General features: G+C 38.4%; 2 protein-coding genes across 2 annotated transcripts; both read right to left on the bottom strand.

Annotated features, from left to right (window-relative positions):
• Positions 1-1,492: 1,492 nt before the first annotated feature.
• On the bottom strand, positions 1,493-5,321 carry LOC137171162 (alpha-2B adrenergic receptor). Its single transcript, XM_067574941.1, has one exon. It carries the CDS (start codon positions 5,140-5,142, stop codon positions 3,586-3,588), a length of 1,557 nt encoding a protein of 518 aa, XP_067431042.1. The 5' UTR covers positions 5,143-5,321; the 3' UTR covers positions 1,493-3,585.
• Positions 5,322-17,457: 12,136 nt separating this feature from the next.
• LOC137171148 (astacin-like metalloendopeptidase) lies at positions 17,458-22,419 on the bottom strand. Its single transcript, XM_067574921.1, has 10 exons — positions 22,315-22,419; positions 22,206-22,238; positions 22,053-22,118; positions 21,896-21,945; positions 19,921-19,990; positions 19,703-19,817; positions 19,120-19,292; positions 18,962-19,043; positions 18,758-18,879; positions 17,458-17,831 (listed from the first exon to the last, which is right to left on the bottom strand). The coding sequence occupies exons 1-10, from the start codon at positions 22,364-22,366 to the stop codon at positions 17,605-17,607; spliced, it is 990 nt and encodes a 329-aa protein (XP_067431022.1). The 5' UTR covers positions 22,367-22,419; the 3' UTR covers positions 17,458-17,604.
• Between the last annotated feature and the right edge of the window lie 423 nt (positions 22,420-22,842).

The raw sequence follows: 22,842 nt of genomic DNA, 5'->3' as shown, positions 1-22,842 counted from the left end.
AACAACGGAGGTCTACGGCACAGAGGATATAATAAGATATATCAGGCTTTGGATACACACACACACATTACTTGTTAGTAGATCAGTCCATTGTTGGTTTGGATCCAAACATGAGATTTGTTGACAAGATGAAAAATATAGAAAATTGCCTTTAATGAAATAGAAAGCCAGAGAGTCACAAATGGAGGAAGCCTTCGTGGCTTATTAGCTGTGTGTCAATATCTAGTTTTATATAACTGTTCCACAACAGAGACGTGGTTTATATACAGTTCTTAGACAGGACTCTAATAACTGTCATCTGTTGAAGCTGTGTTCAGCTTTTGTGACCATGCTTGTGACTGACTACCTTGCCAGTCGCTCCACCGCTGTGGTCCAGAATGAAATATCTCAACATCTATCTGATGGATTGTTAGAAATTCCCTGCTCCTCTGACTTTTCCTCCATCACCACTATGTTTACATTTGTGGTTCTGAGTGAAATATCTTCAAGGGGACATATTCTGCATATTTCCAGATGTATGTTTATATTCTGGGGCTCTACTGGAATATCTTTGCATGATTTACAGTTAAAACTCCTTATTTATCTTCTACTGGTCCTTTATGCAGCCCCTCAGTTCAGCCTCTGTCTGAAACAGGCCGTTTTAGCTCCTGTCTCTTTAAGGCCCCGCCTCCTGATGAGCCCACTCTGTTCTGATTGGTCAGTTTCAGGAAGCTTCCTCCGGCTCCAGAGGCTACGTAAACAAACTATAGTAGCAGGATTTCACTTCTTTTTCTCCTTCTTTACTCCAAATGTCAACTTCTCAAATCCATCCGTACATGTTGGAGCTGAATCACATCTGAAATATGCCAGTGGACAACACATGGAAACACCTTAGCAACCACCTTAGCAACAACCTTAGCAACAAAGATTACAGAACAGATGGCTGTTTGTGGGCATGAGTGAACAATCTGACGTCATCACAAGGATGAAGGAGAAGTAACATCGCAAACGAAGCGTTCAGAGCAGATTGACTGACTTTGACTTGCAGGCAGCATTTCTACATACGTTCACCTCAAGTTTTGGAACTTTGACCATGTTTAACATCCAACATCAAAACAGGATATAAATGACAGAAAACTACAAAACGCCTGGTATGTCCTCTTCGATAGCTTTTGGATGGCATACCAGTATAAAACACCCTAATCTCCCACCCAACTGTGAGTGGTCAAGTTGCATTGTGGGTAATGTAATCGCCAGGCTTTTACAAGGAAGAAGAATGTGTGAAGTAAAAAAGATGATATCTCTTAGTCTGCCGCATTGATTTTTTTTCTTTTTTTTTAAAAAAAAACTGTCCATTGTGAGTCTGACAATATTATAAGTCAAAATACTGATACTAAATCAGTCGAGTACTCCTGTACTTGTAATGGCAAGGGTAAGGAAACAAATCAACTAGGGCTGTAACTAACAATTATTTTCATTATCAATTAATCACATGATTATTTTCTCAATTATTTGTTTGTTCTGTAAAACGCTGAAGTGGCGAAAGTGGTATCATCATGTAAATTTTTTAATTTGTCCAATACTTTGGTTTATGACCAAATACCTGCAAAACTAATGACATTCCCATCAGCCTCAGCTATACTTTGTGGTTTGTGCTAATTAACAAATGTTAGCATGTAAAACCTGCAGTGCAGAATTTTTACATATGAATGAACATCCGTTACATTCAAGCCCTTGCCAAACGAGTTCACACAATGCTGATTAAGCCTCCAGATAAATCTCTCTGTAATTCACAGAGTCTTTAAATCTGATGTTGGGTTTGACATTCCTGCGTTGGCCGGATGAATGCGTACTGTGCATGCTCTATGTGCAGAGCATGCACATTAAAGACTTACGCCTATGCTAACTTGATAAAATAATTCAATTTTGCAGCTCTTCTAGACTTTCCAAATGTTCCGAATGAAATGAGTTGTGACGCTCAAAACAATTTATCCACCGTTTTTCAGCTGCAACAGTAGCAACAGAGTAGACCACTATGACGTAAGCACGTGTTGACTTTGTTTTTGTAATCACCCTCACTGCCAGAAGGGGGAGACAAAAGTCCCACACTCCAGCTTTAACATACTAAAGTAAGATGGTGAGCATGGTAAACATTACACCTGCTAAACATTAGCATTTAGCTCAAAGCACTGCTGGGTCTAACTATCGTATGACTGTAAACTCTTGTTTTGTTGAACACAGAACATGTGTTTCACAGAGTAGATCTGCGTACTGTAGCAGAAAAAAACATACGATTTAATTTCAGTTGGACTTTAAAACAGCAAGCAAGACTATTGTTTTATGTTTAAGCTAATACTGTACAAAGCTGCTTCTGACACCAGTGTTATCTTACATGTGTGTACAGTACTCAAGCAAATTTCTGTTGGCTTTCAAAACAGAATAAGTGCATTTTGAAAAAAAACATGCAGCTGCACACACACTCAGCCACACAAACACACATATTCACACCCACATATCCCATAAAGTAAGATCAGTCCAGAGTAAAGAGGAGCATCTTCATCAGCGATTCTGCTCATCGCCGGGGTCAGAGCCGGGTTCAGATACAGTCTCTATTGCTTTGGCAGAGAGCTCGCTGTCCATCATGTTCATTAAATATTGCAAAGAAATCAAAATCTCAATGAGAGCACACCTTGAGCTGCAACAGCTAACTCCCTGTGTTATTTTTAGTTTACAGGAGGAGAAAAAAAAATAACATTAAAAGGGAAGAAAGATTAAAGGAAGCAGGGAGAAGTGAACAGCTCAGCTCCTGATGCCTCCAAGTACCAGATTCACATGTGGAGTTTCAATCTTTTCATGCAACCTCGGCTGATTTTCAGCTTTGTTGTTCTAGCTTTCCTGTTAAAGCCTCTGGCTATCACCTTAATGAGCAATTCCCAGCGCGAGGTGTAACATCCAACGGTTTGCAGAGACGAGGGAATATAAAGGGAAAAAAAAAACCCTCAATCCGTCATAATGTACATGTTCCAACTCACAGCTTTAGATGAGGGAAGAAATGGAGAAGGAAAGATAGAAAAAAAGAGGCAGAAGCACAGAGAAGAAGATGCTCACATTTTCCCTGATCTTGTGTTCCTTGAGTGCCCATTTTATCTCCGATAAAGGACACTTAGTGATATTTGTTCTCTTCCAGTAAGACCCTTAGGCGATTCTCCCCTACACCCATGCATACACACAAACAGAAAAACACAAACACACCATCCTAGCTGTTTGTACCCTTTGAAGCACTGATCGCAGACCCTGTATCCTTTTGACATCCGTTTCAAAATATAATCAAATCATTCTTCTTCAGAGTCACTGAATATACAATTACACCGTATTCTTAAATAACATTAAAGATAATTGATTCAGCCACTTGACTGTGGCTCTCTGAAATCTCCCTCTTTGTCAGGCTGACTCCAAACAGAAGCAGCATAGAAAATGAATTTCCTCCTTAATGTACAAGTGTTTATGTCGATACTGCAAGAAAGAAATACAGAAAGGAAGAAATAATATCTTCAGATGAAAGGTCTTTCGGTCCGCCGGCAGTTCAAAACATAACAACACTCCTTTCTAGAAGAACGTACCCTTTGTGCTCCTGCACAGTATCTTCTTGAAGGCCTTCCTGAAATCCTTGTTGAAGATGGTATATATGACCGGGTTGAGGCAGGAGTTGCAGTAACCTATCCAAAAGAAGAATTTAAACAAGGGGTTGGGGATGCTGCACGTCTCGGGACACACCGCCTGGAGAGAATAAGACAAGAAGAAGGGGAACCAGCAGATCACAAACACCCCCATCACCACAGCCAAGACAAAGGTGAACCGCTTCTCCCGGTTCGCCATGGCTTTGCGGCGAGAGATGGGTGTCCCCTGAATGTTATGAGCTCCCTCATGTACCAGTTTGGTGCCAGATGATGTGGCCATTGTATTTTTGTATCTGCCAGCCAGATTCAGCATCTGAACTTTGAACCTTTTGCTTTGCTCGTCAGTCTTGTTTGCCTCTTCTTTACCTGCAACATCTTTCTCGCAGATTTCCAGCTCGGCCTCGGAACCAGAGCTGGAACTGTTGTCGAGATGCACATCCGTCTGTGCTTCCCCTCTTTTGGTGAGTTGTTTCTTGGGGACAACTTTGAGGATTTGCCTGCCGTGTTGGGGGATTGAGGGGGAAGAGGTGGATTTTTGGACTTGAGCGATACTCGAGTTAGGAGGATGGTGCTGAGTGTCCTGGCTCGTGATGTTCTCAGGGTCTTTTTGAAGTGATGATGGCGTGGAATCCGAACAAGACATTTTGGTTGAAACTTTTTCTCTTTGGCTCGCAGTCGTACCTCCTTGATCCCCGTTCTGTTCAGCTAACTTTGCCCCAGGCTCGATGGTTGCAACGCTGGCGCTTCCTCTCACTGCTGTTTTACTCTTCCGCCCAGGTGGGCAGCGCGTGTGCTGCTTCGCAATCTGATAAATCCTCACGTACACCAGGATCATGATCACACAGGGAGCAAAGAAGGAGCCAATGGTTGAGTAGAGAATATACCAGCGCTCGTTGTTCAGCTCACACACCTCTTCACCTCCTTCACTCTTGTCCAGCGAGAGAAGAGGAGGGAACGAGATGACCGCCGAAATCAGCCAGACAACAATTATAGCTGCGTTGATGCGCATGGGGGTGCGTTTGGCGCCATAGGTCACCGGCCGCGAGATGGACAGGTAGCGGTCCAGTGCTATGGCGCACAGGTGCACAATAGAGGAAGTACAGAAGAGAACATCCAGCGCCAGGTAAATTTCACACCAAATGGAGCTAAACGCCCAGTAGCCCTGCAGCTCGTTAGCCAACGAGAAAGGGATAATAAGCGTGGCCACTAAAATATCTGCTGCAGCCAGAGACACCAGGAAAAGGTTCTGAGCGCCCTTGAGGGATCGGGACGTCAGCACGGCAATGATGACCAGGATGTTGCCGACGATGGTCAGAAGCATCATGAAGGTTATGGAGATGGCGAAGGCGGCGGTGGCTTGCGGGGAGTAGGTCGAGGTCCTGACGGTGCTGCGGTTGCAGGGTCGGGTGCCGGAGATGAGGCTGATGTTCCTGCTGGGGAGTCCGCCGAGCTCCGACAGGCAGGGTGCATCTGGAGCTGCTGCCATGGTGGTGATGATGGTGATGGTGAGGAGGGGGACGGGGGGGGGACTTTATCAACAGTCTCTTACAGAATGAGAGGCAGCAGGAGAGCAGATGTTTCTGTGGTAAACCATTGAGAAACAGGATTTCCCCAGTGAGAGGAGAGACTGAGGGTCAGTCAGCCATCTAATCGTTACACTGCGAGGGAGATCTACAAGAGAGAGACACGTTTGAAGACATTGATCATTATGTCTGTTTACATGAATTTGATACATTTTTAAATACATTTTTTTATGATTTTTGCAAACAGAACATTTCAATGTCAATGAGTTAGACAAAATATTAGGGACACTCTTCAGTACAATGCACTCCAGTACACCTCCACCACCCACTACAACCTCAAACCAGAAAATCCAACCAAAAAACCAAAAGACAAAAACAAGAGAGAGATAGATAAAGATAAGAGTTAGTGACAGATAGAGTTCTTTATTAATCCTAGTAGGAAATTGTAGAGTTACAGCATCCAATTCCCACATGAAACACAAAATAAAAATATGGAAAATGGGATAAATAAGAAAATAGACATAAAAACAAGTAGGCTGACTAAAATCTTGACCAGAAACTGAACTTACAGTAAAAACAAGAACCATACTCTTAATATAAAGTATATGGTGTCTGATAGTACATGGCTAGTGCAAATGTAGCAGATACTGCATATTAAATCATGATCTCTACATTGATACAGCAAGATACAAGATTTAAATTGCATAGATGAGTATTGATAAGACTCTTTTGGGTAGTTAACAGTGAAAATTCATTAATTTTATTGCACTAACTAAAAGGAAATGTTTGAATCTATTGCACCTGGCACATTTGGACCATATCCTTCTTCCTAAATCATATGAAATGTACTGTTTTAGTCCATTACTGAGGTACATTTCTTTGTACAACGTGTGCCCACAACCCATTTTGTCCAGTATGATTTTGTTGGAGGTCACGAGCTGCTTGCTGCATTGCTAATAAATCCATATTGTTTGAGCCAGTTATCCAAACTGTAACTGTGTTTTCCACTTCTTTATAACAGTCTGTTCTAGTAACAAAAAAAAGCTTTTGCTGGCTTTTCTCAAGTTGTTTTCCAAGTTAACATAATTATGACTGGACAGACGAGGATCTGTACATCTAACATGCAAGACAGTAAATCAATGATATATCTCTCCAGAAGATTTTAGTTTAGTTTAGTTATTTGCACAAATAATAAGATGCACACACACACACACACACACACACACACACACACACACACACAAAAGTAACAAACATAATGCATTAAATGGGTAAAAAATCTTAAAGATGTCTCATCAGAAAAGGGAAAAAAACTTAATAACATTTAAAACTAAAGATTATCAAATAAGAATACAAACATATATGCACGTTTATATGAACACTTATGATGTGTTCAAACCTGTCAACAGTAAATTTAACATAAAAACCATCTAAAGTAACTCTATTTACAATTTCCAGTGATTTTGTTGCATAAATCAGGTAAAATACTTGTTCCTACTTGTACCTAAATATCGATACAACTGACGATTATCGATTTATCGTTTGGTCAACAAAATTACAGGAAAACACGTCTGACATACTTTCCGACAGCTTGTGTTAATATCATCAAATTTGAAAAGAAAAGAGAAAATCATCACAAATGACAGTTTTGCTTTTAGAAAATGATTATCAAAATAGTTGCTGCCAGTCGAATCATCGCAGCTCTAGTTGATACAGTGAAAGACAATAAGACTACAGGAAACAGGGGAGCAATGTTTGGGCATTTTAAAGGAAAGGAGAAATAAATTATACTAACAAACCTGAAGTTTGGGGAAAGATTTGTGTTCATACTGATATTCTGCAGAGACTATGGTATAGTTTAAGTTAAGGCATTTCACACTTTTATTTGATTTAGTTTTTTTCAATTTTGCACACACAAAACAGCATAAAAAACAGTTAACAGAAATAAAACAGATGTGATTAGAGAGGTCAAGAAGCCACAAGCTTATAGACTACAACAGACCTCAACTTCAAGGACGGGTTCACAATTTTTCAAGTCTGTCTTAAAACTACAGTCAGCAGCGTAAACTAACACTGATGTTTTTCTTGCTGTAATCATTCCTCCTGTTCATACTGACCATTAGAAGATCCCTTCATGATGCACTTACAATTGAAGTGATGGAGGACAAAATCCACAGTCCTCCTTCTGTGCAAAAATGTATTTAAAAGTTTATCTGAAGCTAATATGAAGCTTCAGCGTCCAAATGAGTCAAATCAAGTAGATATCTTTCAACGTTACAGTCTTTTTAGTGCCAAAGTTCCTCTTTTTGTTACTATACTTCCACCTGCAGCTCAACAGGGAAACACTGTCCGAGGAAACACAAAGAGGGAATTTGATGCTAAAAAGACTGTAAATGTGTCAGATATCCACTTGATATGACTAACTCAGACTGCTGAAGCTGAATAGAAGCTTCACATCAACTTTTAAATGCAGTTTTGTACAAAACGAGGAGGACGTTTTGAGGAGATCTTCTAATGGCCAGTATGAACAGTAAGAATGATTACAGCGAGGAAAACCTCTTTCACTGCTGATATGGGCACCTGGATGTTGATTTAAAAACAATAAAAAAAGACAAAGATACTAATAAATGCAATAAAATGAGGATAAGAAGCACATAAAATGATAAACACAGAGGACTTCACCAATTAGGCAGACAAACAAATAAATACATGAAAGACAGGAGCTGTCAGTACAGATATGCTGCCTAAATTGCAGGTCTGCAGTGAGCTGATGAAAGGAGCTAAATGTTACTGAAAAACGTATAAAATGTGAGTTACGTTCCATAAATGATAGTCTTGTTTTCTTCCATTGTACTTGTTAACTGGTACCTGATTCATACACTGTTACCCAATCTCATGATGCATCCTCAAAATAAATATATCATCATCTAAAATCTGCAGTTTACTTACAAGAATGTGTGGATCCTCTCCTCGGTGGATCACTCCATACCAAGAAGTTTGAAAGTTGGTTTTCTTACAGGAATTTGGAGGTGAATAAAAACTCTCCAGTAACGCACCGCTGCATATCCGAGAAATAGAGGCAGGAGGTCTCTGGACTGGACTCTCTGGATGCTTTGATCTCCACACTGTTGTTACAAAAACGCTGTTCAGGACTGAAGAACACAGCAGGAAAAATCTAATCAGATGTGTGTCGATAATCGAAGAATAAAAAAATGAGATGGGAGGTAAAGTTTCTTCAGGAAGTAGAATAAAAGATCAAACTGATAAATCCGCGTTTGATCCTCTTTGTGTCCCGCTGTGTGATTCCTCTCCGGGCGCTGGAGACTGACTGACTCCGCTGAGGAGAAGAGATGCGGATAAACGAGGACGCGCTTTTTTACGCGCAGCTTCCGTCGGACTCCAAACTGTCCACAGTCCGGCTGCGCTTCAGATACACTCCGGACATCAGAGAGGGAAATATGCGTCTGTCAGCGTCACATACGTTTCTGAAAAACGCGGATTTAACTTTTAATTACGCAAGATACTTTTTTTTTTTTTTTCATTTTTTATGTTTGTTCCATATTTTAACAGCATTTAGATGCTTTTTCTCACATAGAACCTGTTCTTACTGTTGGTTTTAGTTCTTACTTGGATGATTAGTTTGTTAATCAATGCGACTATTGGGGTTGGGGTGAGAGACAGAAAATGAATCCGCATAATAACTGATTAATCATCCCTCATAGTTCCAGCTAATCTTATGTTGATATTAACATTTTCGGGTTTGTTCACCAAAACAAATTTGAGGACGTCACTTTGGACATTTTTGATGGATTAATTGAGAAAATAATCAGCTTGTTAATCGTTAGTTAGTTAATAATCATTACTTGCACCCAGCATTATATTATCATATAATACATTACTTGATGATCAGAGATGCATCTAAACAATATTTTTATGTTGTAGTTTGTTGATCTGCAACAATTCATCATATTTTAACTAGTTTAAAATCTTAATCTATCAAATAAAATGGAAATACTCAAATTAATTGCAGTTTACTCCATCTTCCCTCAAACATCCAGATGTTTACTCGGTTTTACAGTCATACTGTACCCAGTAACATTAAAATAGGGACCTGTTAATTAAAAAAAATACCTACAGTATAAATTCTCTGCAAATTCTCAGATTATTACCCCCTTATTCCATAACTTCACATCTTGTTCCCTTGTACCTACATGTATATTTTGGTACTTACTGTACTGTTACATCATTAGTACAAAAAATTACGCTGTATGTTCCTTTACTGAGTATGTTTGTGTTTGCTGGGGCTTTAAATTGTAGCTCCAACTGTTAATCGATTAATTTAGAATATATTCATGAAATTAATCAATAATGAAAATAATTATTGTAGGCCTAGTAGATTTGTTTCTTCTCACATGTTGATTAAAACAGTCCTTCACAGATGCATCATCGCACTCCCAAAACACTGTCAGACTCACACTGGATAGTTTTTTTTTAAAGAAGGATCAAATTGATACAGCAGAAACAGAGATACTGTTGATTTTATTTCCGCACATTCTTCTTCCTTGTAAACAAAATGGCACCTACGTTACCCACAATGCAACTTAACCGCACTCAACATTTCTGTCAGATGTGTGTTATGCTAGTAGCGGCTAATGTAGCCTGGAGCTGCTAGCCTCCAGCAGACATGAGCAGCTACAGAAGTCTGGTAACCTCACTTCTTTCTAACCCATGCTGACTCAAATGACATCATCAGTGACATCATCAGCTCAATCTATAGACACAAAAGGCTTTATACAGACCTTAACCACAGCGTTGTCACATCATAAAACATCATTATTGTTTAACAGTAATGTGTGAAGGTTTTGGAAAGCAAAGACAAATGTTGTCCCGCAGATTACAAAACACTCTTAAGTGTCATTCTGGAGTCACGTGGTCAAGCAATGTATTTTGTTGTTTAATTTTGAGGACTTGTTGATCTTTCCTTAACCTAAAGTGCTGCCAGTGACTAAACACAACCAGAGAACTGTTTAAAATGCTGAGTGGATGATGTGCTGCAAGATCAGATATTTCAGCACTGAACATTTTACTCATACATTCAGTGTCAACATTTTTGGAGTGTATATACTCTCCAACACCTGTGAAATAACTCTGATGTGTAAAGTCAGTGGCTTTTTCATTTTTTTTCTCAGTAAAGGGAAAGAAACAGAGAATAAGGACACTGCCACACATCTATTCCACATCATCTATCTGGTATTGCGGTACAATAATCATTTCTAAGCTTCAGAGCACATATGAAGTCATGTAAGCTTTTTTCCCGTGACACACAGCCCAGCGGTCAACTGACATTGATACCTTCAGGATATTGGATAAATCCTCTCAACTCTGGCCCACATTCCCATCACACACTGCAGGAAAGTAAATCACAGAGTCAGGCTCATCATCATTTCCGCTCCACATTCATGTTTGTTGTTGTAAGGAAGCAGCATTTGACCAAATGATTTCCTTCATTTATTCTCAGCCCCATTTTCTAATTCCTTCCATAAAGCAGCTTCTGTAATTAAAACTCTATTAGAGCCTGTTTAGAATTCCTTTCCTTTTGTTTTGATTTAAAACCTGTGATGGCTGGATTTGTTTTTTCATATTTCAATAACAGAACAAACTGCCAGGATTGTAGCTGAATAACCGATATAATGGAATGCAAGTGAGTGTTTCTGTAGGCGGATACATGCAGGAGAAACAGAAGATGGGTGTTTTGGTGGCTACTGTGTGGGAATTTAATGATTGTTTTTTGGGACAGTCAGTGATCATTAATGCATCTCCGAATTCATCACACCTGCTCCAACAAAAGAGATTCTCTCTGTTTGTGTGCAGTTATTGCTGTTTTTCACTGCTGCTTTGGAACAGTCATACAGTGGTAGAAGAAGTATTCAGATCCTTTACTGCAGTAAAAGTACCAATACAGCAATGTAAAAATACTCCATTACAAGTAAAAGTCCTGCACAAGTGGCAAACTCTAGGGCTGAAAAATGAAGCCAATGCGGACGTGGCTATGTTATGATTGACAGGTCGCTACCACTGCAATGTCGCTTACGTAATGTAATCTTTGCATATAGGTGTAGCTGCTGCTATTACACATTGTGTTTTCAGTTCACTAAAGTTAATTGTAACATTGTGGTCACCTAAAAACAGTCTTGTTCAGTGTTTGGTTGTAATAAAAGAACCATCAATGAATCAGATGATCAGTTTTTCCAGTGAGTACAGGCCTGTTTTTTTCCAGCGAAAATTAGCATTAGCATAAGCATTAGCATTATCACTGTTAACCAAAGATTGTAAATGCACCATGCTAGCCAAGCTAGCAGCTAGCATTATGGTCAGCTACACCCTCTTGTCAAAATATGGTCACTTCTGACTCCAAAAATCAAACATGGCGACGGCCAAATCCAAGATGGTGATGGTCAAATCGCTACAGTCAAGACTTCAAAATGGCAGTTCGCAAACCAATGGGTGACGTCCCTGTGACTACGTCCATATTTTTTACAGTCTATGGTCAATCCCCATAGACCCCCATGTTAAGATGGCCAACTTTACAGCAGAAATAAACATGTTTACAGCTTGGTAGAAAAATTTTTTTTGGTCTCTATAGCAAATTTCCCCATTCATGACAACTGTACAAGGGTGAATTTTTATATAACTCACCCGTTTAAATTTTATTAAGGCTTAAAGTTATGCATAATTAAGGGCGTGGCCACACTAGCAGCTAGCAGCTAGCGTTAGTGTCAGCTCCATCCTCATCCAAATATGGTCACTTCTGGCTCCAAAAACACAAGATGGCTATGGTAGAAATGCAAACTCAAGGATTCAAAATGGGAGTCAACAAACCAATGGGTGGTGTCATGATGACTACATCCATCATTTTTTACAGTCTATGGTCCTGCATGAAAAATCCTACATAAGTAAAAGTACGTAAGTATTAGCAGCAAAATGTAGGTAAAGTATTGCAGTAAAAGTAGTGGTTTGGTTTCTCTGACCTTCTACTGTATGACATCATTAGATTATTAATACTGAAGCCTCAGCGTGTAAGCAGCATGTTAGGCCGTATTCAGACCAAATCAGGTGTTGCGGCACACCTCCGCATGGCTGTGTGGAGGTGTGGGCGTGATGTGGGCATGTTTATTTGTAAGGTAGGAAATCACTGGTGTCATCTTTAACAATGTGTTGTATTTTAAAAGCTTGTTATATTATCCATTGTGTCAAATCTTCATCTGAAAAGTAACTAAAGCTGTAAAATAAATGTAGTGGAGTAGAAAGTACAATATTTCCCTTTGAAATGTAGTGGAGTGGAAGTATAAAGTAGCATCACATGGAAATACTCAAGTAAAGCACAAGTACATCAGAATTATACTTAAGTACATTACTTGAATAAATATACTTAGTCATTTTCCACCACTTCAATTGTAGGATGAAAATCACAATTCTCACATAATTTTATGAAATTATATTTATTTTTTGTTGCTTACAAATATTAAATGTAAATGCAGTTACCTTAGAATACCAACGGAATACTGGTGTAAGAATGAAATGATATTTACTTAAAATTTTAAGTATTTCTGCTCTGAAAACGTGATCGCTATCATTAGTCTTTGGAGACATTTCTAAACAAACTAACTTGACCAAACTCTTCATGATGAAGGTACATGTCACCCACTGCAGTGGTGTGGCTCACTGACATGTTTTTAATAATGTTTTGACAACAACAGAGGTCTACAATGGAGATGCTAATACATGCTATAATCTCTTCACGTCTAGACTACTGTAATTCTCTTTTGACCTGCCTAAATAAATCTTCCTTGGACCACTTACAAACCGTCCAAAATGCTCCTGATAGGCTTTTAATACAATCCAACAGATGGTCACACATTACACCTATTTTAACACCTCTACATTGGCTTCCTGTTAATTTTAGAATTTATTTTAAAATCTTGGTGCTCACTTATAGAGGCCTACATGGACCTTCTGCACCCTCACACTACTGGTCCTCTAACCAGCGTCTTCTAACTGCCCCTTGGACACGTTTTAAGACTCGGGGAGATGTGCATTCTAGTTGGCAGCACCTAAGCATTGGAATAGTCTCCTTATAAGTCTGAGGTCTCTGGACTCTGTGGACTCTTTTAAAAAGCAGTTAAAAACCATCTGTTCTCTGTTCATCCAGGCATTTAGGTAGCATGCAGTTTTTTATCTTTTTTATCAGGTTTTGGATACACAATACTTGTTAGTAGATCAGTTCGTTGTTGGTTTGGATCCAAACATGAGATTTGTTGACAAGAAGTAAAATATAGAAAATTGCCAGACTTATCTTTTATGGAAGTAGTAAACCATGATCTTCCTCTAAACCCAACCTTCACCAAAATGTTGTCACATCATACAACATATTAGTTTTTTAGTTTTGGAAGTCAGTGGCAGGTTATGTGGACCTGCTGATCAGGGCATCAGATCAGAAAACACTTATATGTGTTCATGGACCAACCATTGATTTTGTTGTTTAATTTGTTGGACTTGTTGAGACTCTTCCTCCTGTCTTCATGCTTCATGCTTCATGCTTTTTAACCCCCACAGCACCACTAAGAGTGTTTTTTTTGCCAGGGCAGCTTCAGGTTGCACCCGACACAGATAAGACCCACGGTGAGGTTAAACCCGTGGGAAGATGTTCTGGGTTAAGCTGAAAGAGGCTTATTTCAGTTCATCAAGACCAGTGGTGAGTCTGTGTCTGTTGGGAGTAGGGAGGTTCTGTTTGCTTATGGCTTCAGAGACCAAGGCGCCGATTTACAGATTGTGTACACATAGCGAAATACTTTTTGAGTTTTCGCTTAATTAAGTCTCAAGATACCACCACTGAAGTACACATTCTATGTACTCTATATATTTATTTCATCTTATTTTTATTAACATTATCAAGTGGGTTTTATTTTCCATCTTATGTTACATTAATGTTTTTTACATGCTTTTATGTTCTTTTCATGTGGAGCACTTGGTGCATGTAATTTATTTTGTTGTAAGCACTTTGAGCTGCATTTCTTGTATGAAAGGTGCTATACAAATGAAGTTATTATTAGTTATTATTATTATTATTAATGAACAATTTTCACATCAATGTCTAAACACCAACGCCTTGCTATCCTCAATAATGACCTCTCCTTATTGAAATATATGCTTTCATTTTTGTCTTTTTATTTTGGTGACACAGTTGGTCAATGATAAAGGTAAATGTCATTTGAGTGGCAGTGATTCACTTATTGATGTTTGCTTACACAAAAGTTAAATGTTTTCAGTGACTTATGGACTTTGCAGGAAAGAGTAAATGTTGTGTTGCTCAGTAAATGATGTGATGATTGCTCTCAACGTTTTGAGAACTGCAGCAGTGTTTTGGAAAACGTGGAGCTGATAACTGAACGTTAAAGCAGAGATATCTACAAAGAGAGACAAGGTAAGGTTTAAAGTCCTGTATGCAGGATGCATAGTTTAACACAACACAGTGAGGTCAGCTTATCTCCTAAAACCAGGTAGAAAATAATTTCCAGAGGGGTCAGTGTTAAACCCTGAATCCTGCTCAGGTAACTTCAGATACCAACTTTGAATTTCCCTAAAAAAGTTACCAAACATGTTCTTTCCTGCTTCCTAGAAAACCTTCACTGACAAGAAAGGTTTCAAAAACTATCAAATATTTATCTCCAGCTCAATTTTTTTGTCATGCAGGTAGGCTGTCGGGAAATTTCTCTGACATTTATACTTGACATGTATCAAACAGTGCAGCTCAGAGAACAGAGCCGTTCTTTACTATGCATTCAAGATGACAGAAAGAGGATGTAACCTTGAAACTGAACACCATAGTTTTGACCTGGTTTGCTGAGATGGTATTTTCAACTATTTTAATAATGGAGGACAGTAGTACAAGCAGAGCTGTAGGTAGGATTTTAGACTACGTTCACATTACAGGCCTTATTGCTCAAAACTGATTTTTTAATCAGATCCAATCTTTTTGTGTTGATGGTTCACATTAATTTTTGCAGGTGTTGAAGAAAATCACTCAAGTCCTTGTTCAAAGTTTGCTGTGGTGGAAGTGGTTTAATAGCATTCCGGAAATGCGGTGAACTTACTGACCCAGAGCAGAAGAAATGGAAAGACTTTATACAGTAAGGATCAAGGCAGTGATCAACAAATGGTTTAACAAAAGGTATGAAGGGAGGGCATTTGCATACAGGATCAAGGGTCAGCATTTTAAGGGGGTGGGGGTAAAGGAAGGAGCTCCCAGACAGGTGAAATCAAGGGGCAGGAAAAAAGGGAGGGGTGCTGCATTCAGACAGGATCAAAAAGGGTCAAATCAGCAGGGGTCAAAGGCAGGAAAGACGCACAGTTGGCATCTTGTTGATCAAGGGGTTGTTCCTAGACGTAAATTGATTATCAAGTCTCTACTCAAATATGTATTTTCTTCTTCACAAGTGACATGTATCCGGCTCCGTTTAAGTCCTAAACTGCCACATATCCACAGATTTAACTGAAAAGTGAGCAGCATGTCTACAAGAATAACAATAACGTAATTTTTTTTGTGACAGTCGAATCATAAACATGGATGACATGGCTGTGTTTGAATAGAAGCTTCTCCACAAGTGTCCGACAAACTTCCTCGTCTCTCTCCATTGACCCTTGTCGCTGTCGTTGCTCTTCCTCCATGTTTATTGTTACCGGGCTGTGAGGAGTTGACACTGAATGATGTCGACAGGCGATATGTGCAGAGAAGTGAGACGTTAAAAAAAAAACAACATGAAGTTCGATCTGAGCGTTCAGACAGCGGTCGCACAAGCCAGAGATCAGATATGAATCAGATCTAAGATGACATATGCAAGAGGTCCAGGTCTGATTGTTTTTTTCACGTTTCTGTGAAAAAAGTCAGGTCTGAGTCACTTGGAGGGAAAAATAAATCTGGTTTGGGCCACTTCAGCATGTAATGTGAACTTGGAGGTCAAGTCCTCCTCTCCTGCTCTTCTTGAGGTTTCATAAGGTTCCATCTCCAAAACTTCAACTTTTCATTACTTTAACAATCCTGTTTTCAGTGTTGTGATGCTTTTTTTCTTTTATTTCATCCAATTGGCACTTCAAGCCACTTCAAGCCTGGAAATCCTGGAAATTACTTTCATATACAACTAAATTGCAAAAGCAAAAACTAATTTTGCTAGAAACATAATGCTGCTGAATTCCATTCAGAAAATAAAGCGTTATTAAACATTTTATGGTTGTGTTGAGACTCTGGCAGCACTTGGTTAAGATTAGAGAAAGATGATGGTCTTGGTTTAATACCAAAAAATAAAGTGCAGTGACTTGAAGCTCAACATGTTTCCATCATCTTTCACTAACTTAAAAGGCTAAGTCTGGCGATTATTTCATGTTTGGATCCAAACCAACAATGAACTGATCTAGTATTGTGTGTGTATCCAAAGCCTGATATATCTTATTCCTCTGTGCTGTAGACCTCCGTTGTTGTCCAAAAACTATTAAAAACACATCAATAAGACACATCACTGCACACACATTTGAACATTTATTGAAATGAAAGCACGTGAGAAGTTTAGAGGGAAAAATCACTATTTGGTGGAGCTGTTAACAACTCATAGACATGTGAAATGTGACCCCGACTACACACTGCTTTTTGTAAGACGTCAAAAGACAAAAAGGTTTTGGCTTTTTGGCTTTTGGCTTTATCAATGTGTTGTATTTTCAAAGCTTGTTATATTATCCATTGTGTCAAATCTTCATCTGAAAAGTAACTAAAGCTGTCAAATAAATGTAGTGGAGTAGAAAGTACAATATTTCCCTCTGAAATGTAGAAAGTAGCATCACATGGAAATACTCAAGTAAAGCACAAGTACATCAACACTGTACTTAAGTACAGTACTTGAGTAAATGTACCTAGTTACTTCCCACTACTGTTGATTTATGATTTTTTATAAAGATATATATCTAAAAAATCCCTTTAAAAATCATAATATAAATCCCAAGAGAAAAAACATTGCATTAAAATGTATTTAGAAATGCTACAGAATTTGCAAAGTACTTTTAATAGTGAAAACCTGATCAACTAAACTGTGTCTGCATGAAAATTAATATTTAACATTTTGGAAGGAGGTTGGCTGCTAAAAGTATTTAGTTTCTCTCATAGTCAACATTTTTTACATTAAAAATAAAAAAATAAACAAACCAGAGATGAAAGAATAAAATGACACAGCAGGTTGATTAACAGCTTTAATGCATTTTTCTTGTTTAAAATAATGGAGGGAGGACATGAATAAAGTTTAGTTTTTTAAACTGCCGGAGAAGACAAATCTATCAGATACTAATGTGTATATTTTGGTTTCATTAATAAATAAATAAATCAGTCACAGTTTTTCTCTGTTGGTCTTATTGCGCCCTCCAGTGGCAGCATCGAGTTTCTTTATCGAGTCAGATGGAGCTGCAGTCGTATGACGGTGATCTTTCTCTGGTTTGTTGGCTGAATCTTGACTCTGGTTGGTCGTCTTCACGTCGTGGACCAATATGTATCTGGCTGTATCGTCCTCCTTCTTAACGTCACTGCTTTCCTTCTCTGTCTGCTTTTTTGTGGAGTCTGTCAGAGAGAGAAAAGACCAGAGGAGTGTTAAACATCATGTTCACGTATTATTACTACTACTACGACTACTACTAGTACTACATCTGTTCTGGTCCTTCATTAGCTTTCAGTGCAGTTTACAATTGATTCCAGGCGAGGCAAGTGTCATTGTGAGGCATCTTTCACCAACAAAGCAACTCAAAGTGCTTTACATAATATAAAAAGGCATTAAAATGGTGGGTTCACAATTTTTCAAGTGTGTCTTAAAACAACAGTCAGGTGTCCATATGAACAGTGAAAGAGGTTTTCCTCGCTGTAATCATTCCTCCTGTTCATACTGGATATTAAAAAGATCCTTCAAATGTGCTTTCAGTGTAAGTGATGGAGGCCAAAATCCACAGTGTGTCCACACAGTCATTCAGATGTCATATGTCTTGATTTGACTAATTTGGACGACTGAATCTTCATAATATCTTAAGACATTTTTGCACAGGATGACGACTGTGGATTTTGCCCCCCCCCCCCCCCCCCCAAATCACTTACATTTTAGGTGTATTATGAAAAAAAACTTCTCTGATAAGTGTGCTGGTGGTCAATTTGGAAATTATTGCTCCATTAATAAGATTTGAAGACTTATAGTAGCTTTGATGTCTGCTGTGTGGGTGTTGATTGACAGTTGGCTCGCCTGCTGCTCCAGGACTCAACTACTGTCGCAATATTTCACTAACTTTAATATTACTTGATTACAATGAAACCAACCATCTGCATATACAGGGTGTGGAAACGGCTTCTGGGCTGACCAGCAACTTGCATGGCTGTTTTACCGCCATCAGTGTGCATGCTGAACGTGAATGAGGCAAATTATAAATGGCTTCGTCTGTTGAGCGCTATACAAGTTCAGTCTGCAGCATCCAACAGTAACCAGATTATAGAAGAAATAATACCACAGCTGTAGAGGTGACGAACTCTCTTGATGTCCATCTCTGTCATTTTGACTCTCTGTCCCATCTCCTCCACGTCAACGTTTGGTACGATGGTGGGCAGGCCGTTGGCTGAAAAAAACCCACTGAAACAAGAATAAAAACAGCATCACAACATAACTTTTACATAGAAAACTTTTGAGCTGTTTCATATTTCGGACACGTTACCTTCCATAGTGCATGATAGACTTTACATCATAAGGAAGTTCAAAGGTTTCGCCTTGTTGCTTTTTGAAGTTTCTCTCCATCCCTGAAAAACACATCTTTCTTATTTTCACTCAGTTACAAAGACATGAAATCTAATTATACATGAGCACAAACAGTACCTGCCATAATATTATGAGGGAGAATTGTGATGTGTTGTTCGCGGTCCGTCCTCGTGTGCTCATGGTGGAAGCCCAGAGCGTGAAGGATCTCGTGCACGATGTTACCCACAATGCACGGTGGCCCGATGAACACGCCCTGCTCGCCACTGATGAAGCCCACATACGAAGCACAGCTGCAATGTGCAATATAGTCGATGCACAAATTAATTATCCCCAATTTCATGTTTGAGACACTTCTTTTAGAGCTTTAACTGTAGCTCCAACTATTTTAATATTCAATTATTGGGATTATTTTTAAAGTAAACTTGTGAGAATTTGCTGCTTTTTCTTCATCTTATGTGATAGAAGGATATATTTTTCTGAATATTTGGGGGTTTTGGACTGTTATTAAGCATCCAACAGTAACTAGATTATTTTTTCAAGCACTTGAAGACATCACTTTTTCACTATTATCTGACATTTTAGAGGCTTAATGATTAATTGAGAATTGGGAAAATAAACAGTAGATGAATTGTTGATAGATATAATTGTTAGTTGCATCCCTTTATTTGTCATGCACAATTAAAAATCCACATTTTCATACCCTTTACTGGTTTTGAAAAGCAGGTAGTCCGTCTCAGAGGTTCGCTTGTGGAAGGAAATGCAAGTGTTTTCTGACACCATCTTCATAGCAGAGAGGATGTCGTCTGTCCGACTGGCTGGAAAATGAACAAAAAAACCCCCCCCAGTGAATTAAAGACATGGACCAGTGATCTGTATGTTTCTTTAACTGACACACAGTAAAGTGACATGACAGCTCACCCAGCTCTGGGCTGATGACGTACGGTATCTGCGTTGTTGGCCACGTGCGGTCCACTGCATTCCTGTCACTCTGCAGGAGAAAGTAAATAAATATACTTCAAGTGTGTTTAAGTGCAGTTACAAAAGAAAGCTTCCAGCTACTGAGCACTGTTCTGGTTAGGTCAAGTCTTGGCTCACTGTTCTTCACTTACGATTTCTTCTGTTGGACTAAAAAAAAAAAAAAGGATAAAAGTCTTTTCTATTCCACACATTTTAGTCAAAACCTGGCGCCTACATTACCCACAATGCAACTGAACCACCAAGTTCACTCATAAGTAAAATGCCTTTTACCTTATTTTACCACATATTTTTAAATTTATTTTTGCATATTTGTTTTATTTATTCATCTTCTCAGCTTGTATTATTACCTCAGTCTCTATATTTATTATAATTATTTGTCCTTTTTTTTAACTTATTGTATCCTAGTTTTCTTTGACATTTCAAATATATTGTATATATTTGATTTTGTACTGCAACGATTAATCGATTAATTGAGTGACAAAATTAATCTTTAAACTATTTTGATAATCGATCATTTTTTCAAGCAAAAATGCCAAATATTCTCTTGTTTCAGCTGCTCAGATGTGATGATTTGCTGCTTTTCTTTGTCATATGTCCAGTTTATCTTTAGTTTCTGGACTGTTGATTGGACAAAATGTTAACGTGGGCTTAAGAGAATAATGATCTGAATTTTTCACTATTTTCTGATATTTTATACACTGAACAATCAATGATTAGCTTAACAGAAACTAAAACTGTTAAGTCTTTAAACAGAGTCCCTCTTCAAGACCAGGAACACAAAACGGTGGATGGAGGTCCTGTCAGAGCTCAGACTGGACTTCACTGCTGCTAATTTTGAACTAAAATGCGATTAAATCAGATAATTTAGACCCAAATGATGTGGAGTAAAGCTGGGCAACTTGTGTCAGACATATACCATATCATAAAATAAAATAAAATAAAATAAATATTCCTACTTGGGCTGCAACTGATGATTATTTTCATATCAATTAATCTGTCAATTACTTTCTCGATCAATAAGTTGTTTTGTCAAAATGTCAGACAGTATCACTGTTTCCCGAAGCACAAGGTGACGTCCTCATATGTCTTGTTTTGCCCAACAGTCCAAAACCCAAAGATACTCTTTACTTTACTGTCAGAGGACTAAAGAAACCAGAAAATATTCATATTTTGGAATCTGGAAACACAATTTTGCATTTTTTCTTTAAAAAAAAAAAAAAAAAAAGACTCAAACTATTAATTGATTATCAAAAACAGGAGATTGTGGATTAAACTTCTCTCTATCAACTAAACGATTAATCAGCTAATTGTTGCAGCTCCACTTCTTACTGCTTCTTACTGCAGATGGGCAGAGAAAAAACTGCACGTAAGAGATGAAGAGACACAGCAGATTACAGAAGGAAAACTTTATTTATTTCATCTGTCTTTAAAGATTACTATGAAACCAGGAACAGTCTTCAGCTTTGGCCCAATTTAGAATTTCTAGTCTGGAATTCAACTCAGAGTAAATCTGTACATTTATACCTAAAGGTTTTTACCTCCTCTGGTGATAAACTATTAGCCAGTTGATCTACACTCACCGAGCACTGTATTAACTCCTGTGCATTCTAATGCAATCCAGTACAACAGCTGTGCCATAAATTCTACTTTTACCAGGCTTATACGTTTTATGATTTTATTGGCGTTGTCAGAAAGGTGAGAGAAGAGTTAAGAGGAACAGAAGTAGAATTATCACCTTTTTTTGACAATGCCAACACAAACTGAAAATCTATAAGCTTCGTAAAAACAGAATTTATGGCGGAGCTGTTGTATTAGACAGGTGCACAGGTGTTCCTAATAAAAAGGGCTTGCTGAGAGTACAAAGCAATTAAAATAGTTATAAAAATGAACTGACTAATGAGGTAGTTTCACTCACTGACAGCATCATGTCACCCTCCAACACTGCAGAGTCCTTAGACATAAGTTCTGTCAATAAAGTCACAACAAATACACATTAATACAGATTTCTCCTTTTTCCTCACAGCTTTTTAAACATATATTAGGAGGCTAAAATATTGACATTCTGCGCTCACCTTCTAAAGTTTCAGGGTATGACTCCATATAATGCAACGCCCTGGTGAACCAGTTTTCTTTAAATGCTGAAATAAAACATGTTTATATGTTAAAAGAAACATTAAAACCTCAGTCATGTCAACATATCAGGCTGAAATTAGAACAAACTCTACCTTTACTGGACTCCCGTATAGGACTGGTTTCAACTGAAACACAACAGATGAGAGAAATCTTTCCCATAGAGCAAAAATCAAATAGAGGATATAAACATTGATTTCTTACCATATTTGAGGTATTCAGTGAATAAAAGTGCAGCAAGGATCAGATGCAGCATGTTCACAGAGGTCAGGACACACTGACACGCCCTCGTTAATCGCAATAAGTAAAATCACCTGTGAACGATTTAGTCTTTCTTCTTCTTCGAGATTATTGGCGGAACACAAAGGTGCATACCGCCTCCTACTGTATCAGAGTGTGTAGATTCATGGCATAAGATCATCTGAATACTGATTGATCTATAGAAAAACAAACAAAATAAATAAATAAATCACACCCCATTTCCTACTTCTGCCTGTATTATATAACCTACCAACCCTCTTCTGATTTCCCTGAAGTCCTGTCCTGTGCTCTGTAGTGATTTTAAACTCCATTCAACTGCCCTGTCTCATGTACTATATGTCTTAATGTCGCCCTCTCTGATAATGTGTTCTACATCTTCCAGAGTGTTACACCACTGACACAGTATTGATTGACTTTCCCCCATTAAGTATAACATGGAGTTAAGCCCGAAGCCTAATCTTGTAATGATTT

The sequence above is a fragment of the Thunnus thynnus genome, chromosome 19, assembly GCF_963924715.1.
Source record: "Thunnus thynnus chromosome 19, fThuThy2.1, whole genome shotgun sequence".
NCBI lineage: Eukaryota > Metazoa > Chordata > Actinopteri > Scombriformes > Scombridae > Thunnus > Thunnus thynnus.
This window is presented reverse-complemented; position numbering and strand designations above follow the sequence as displayed.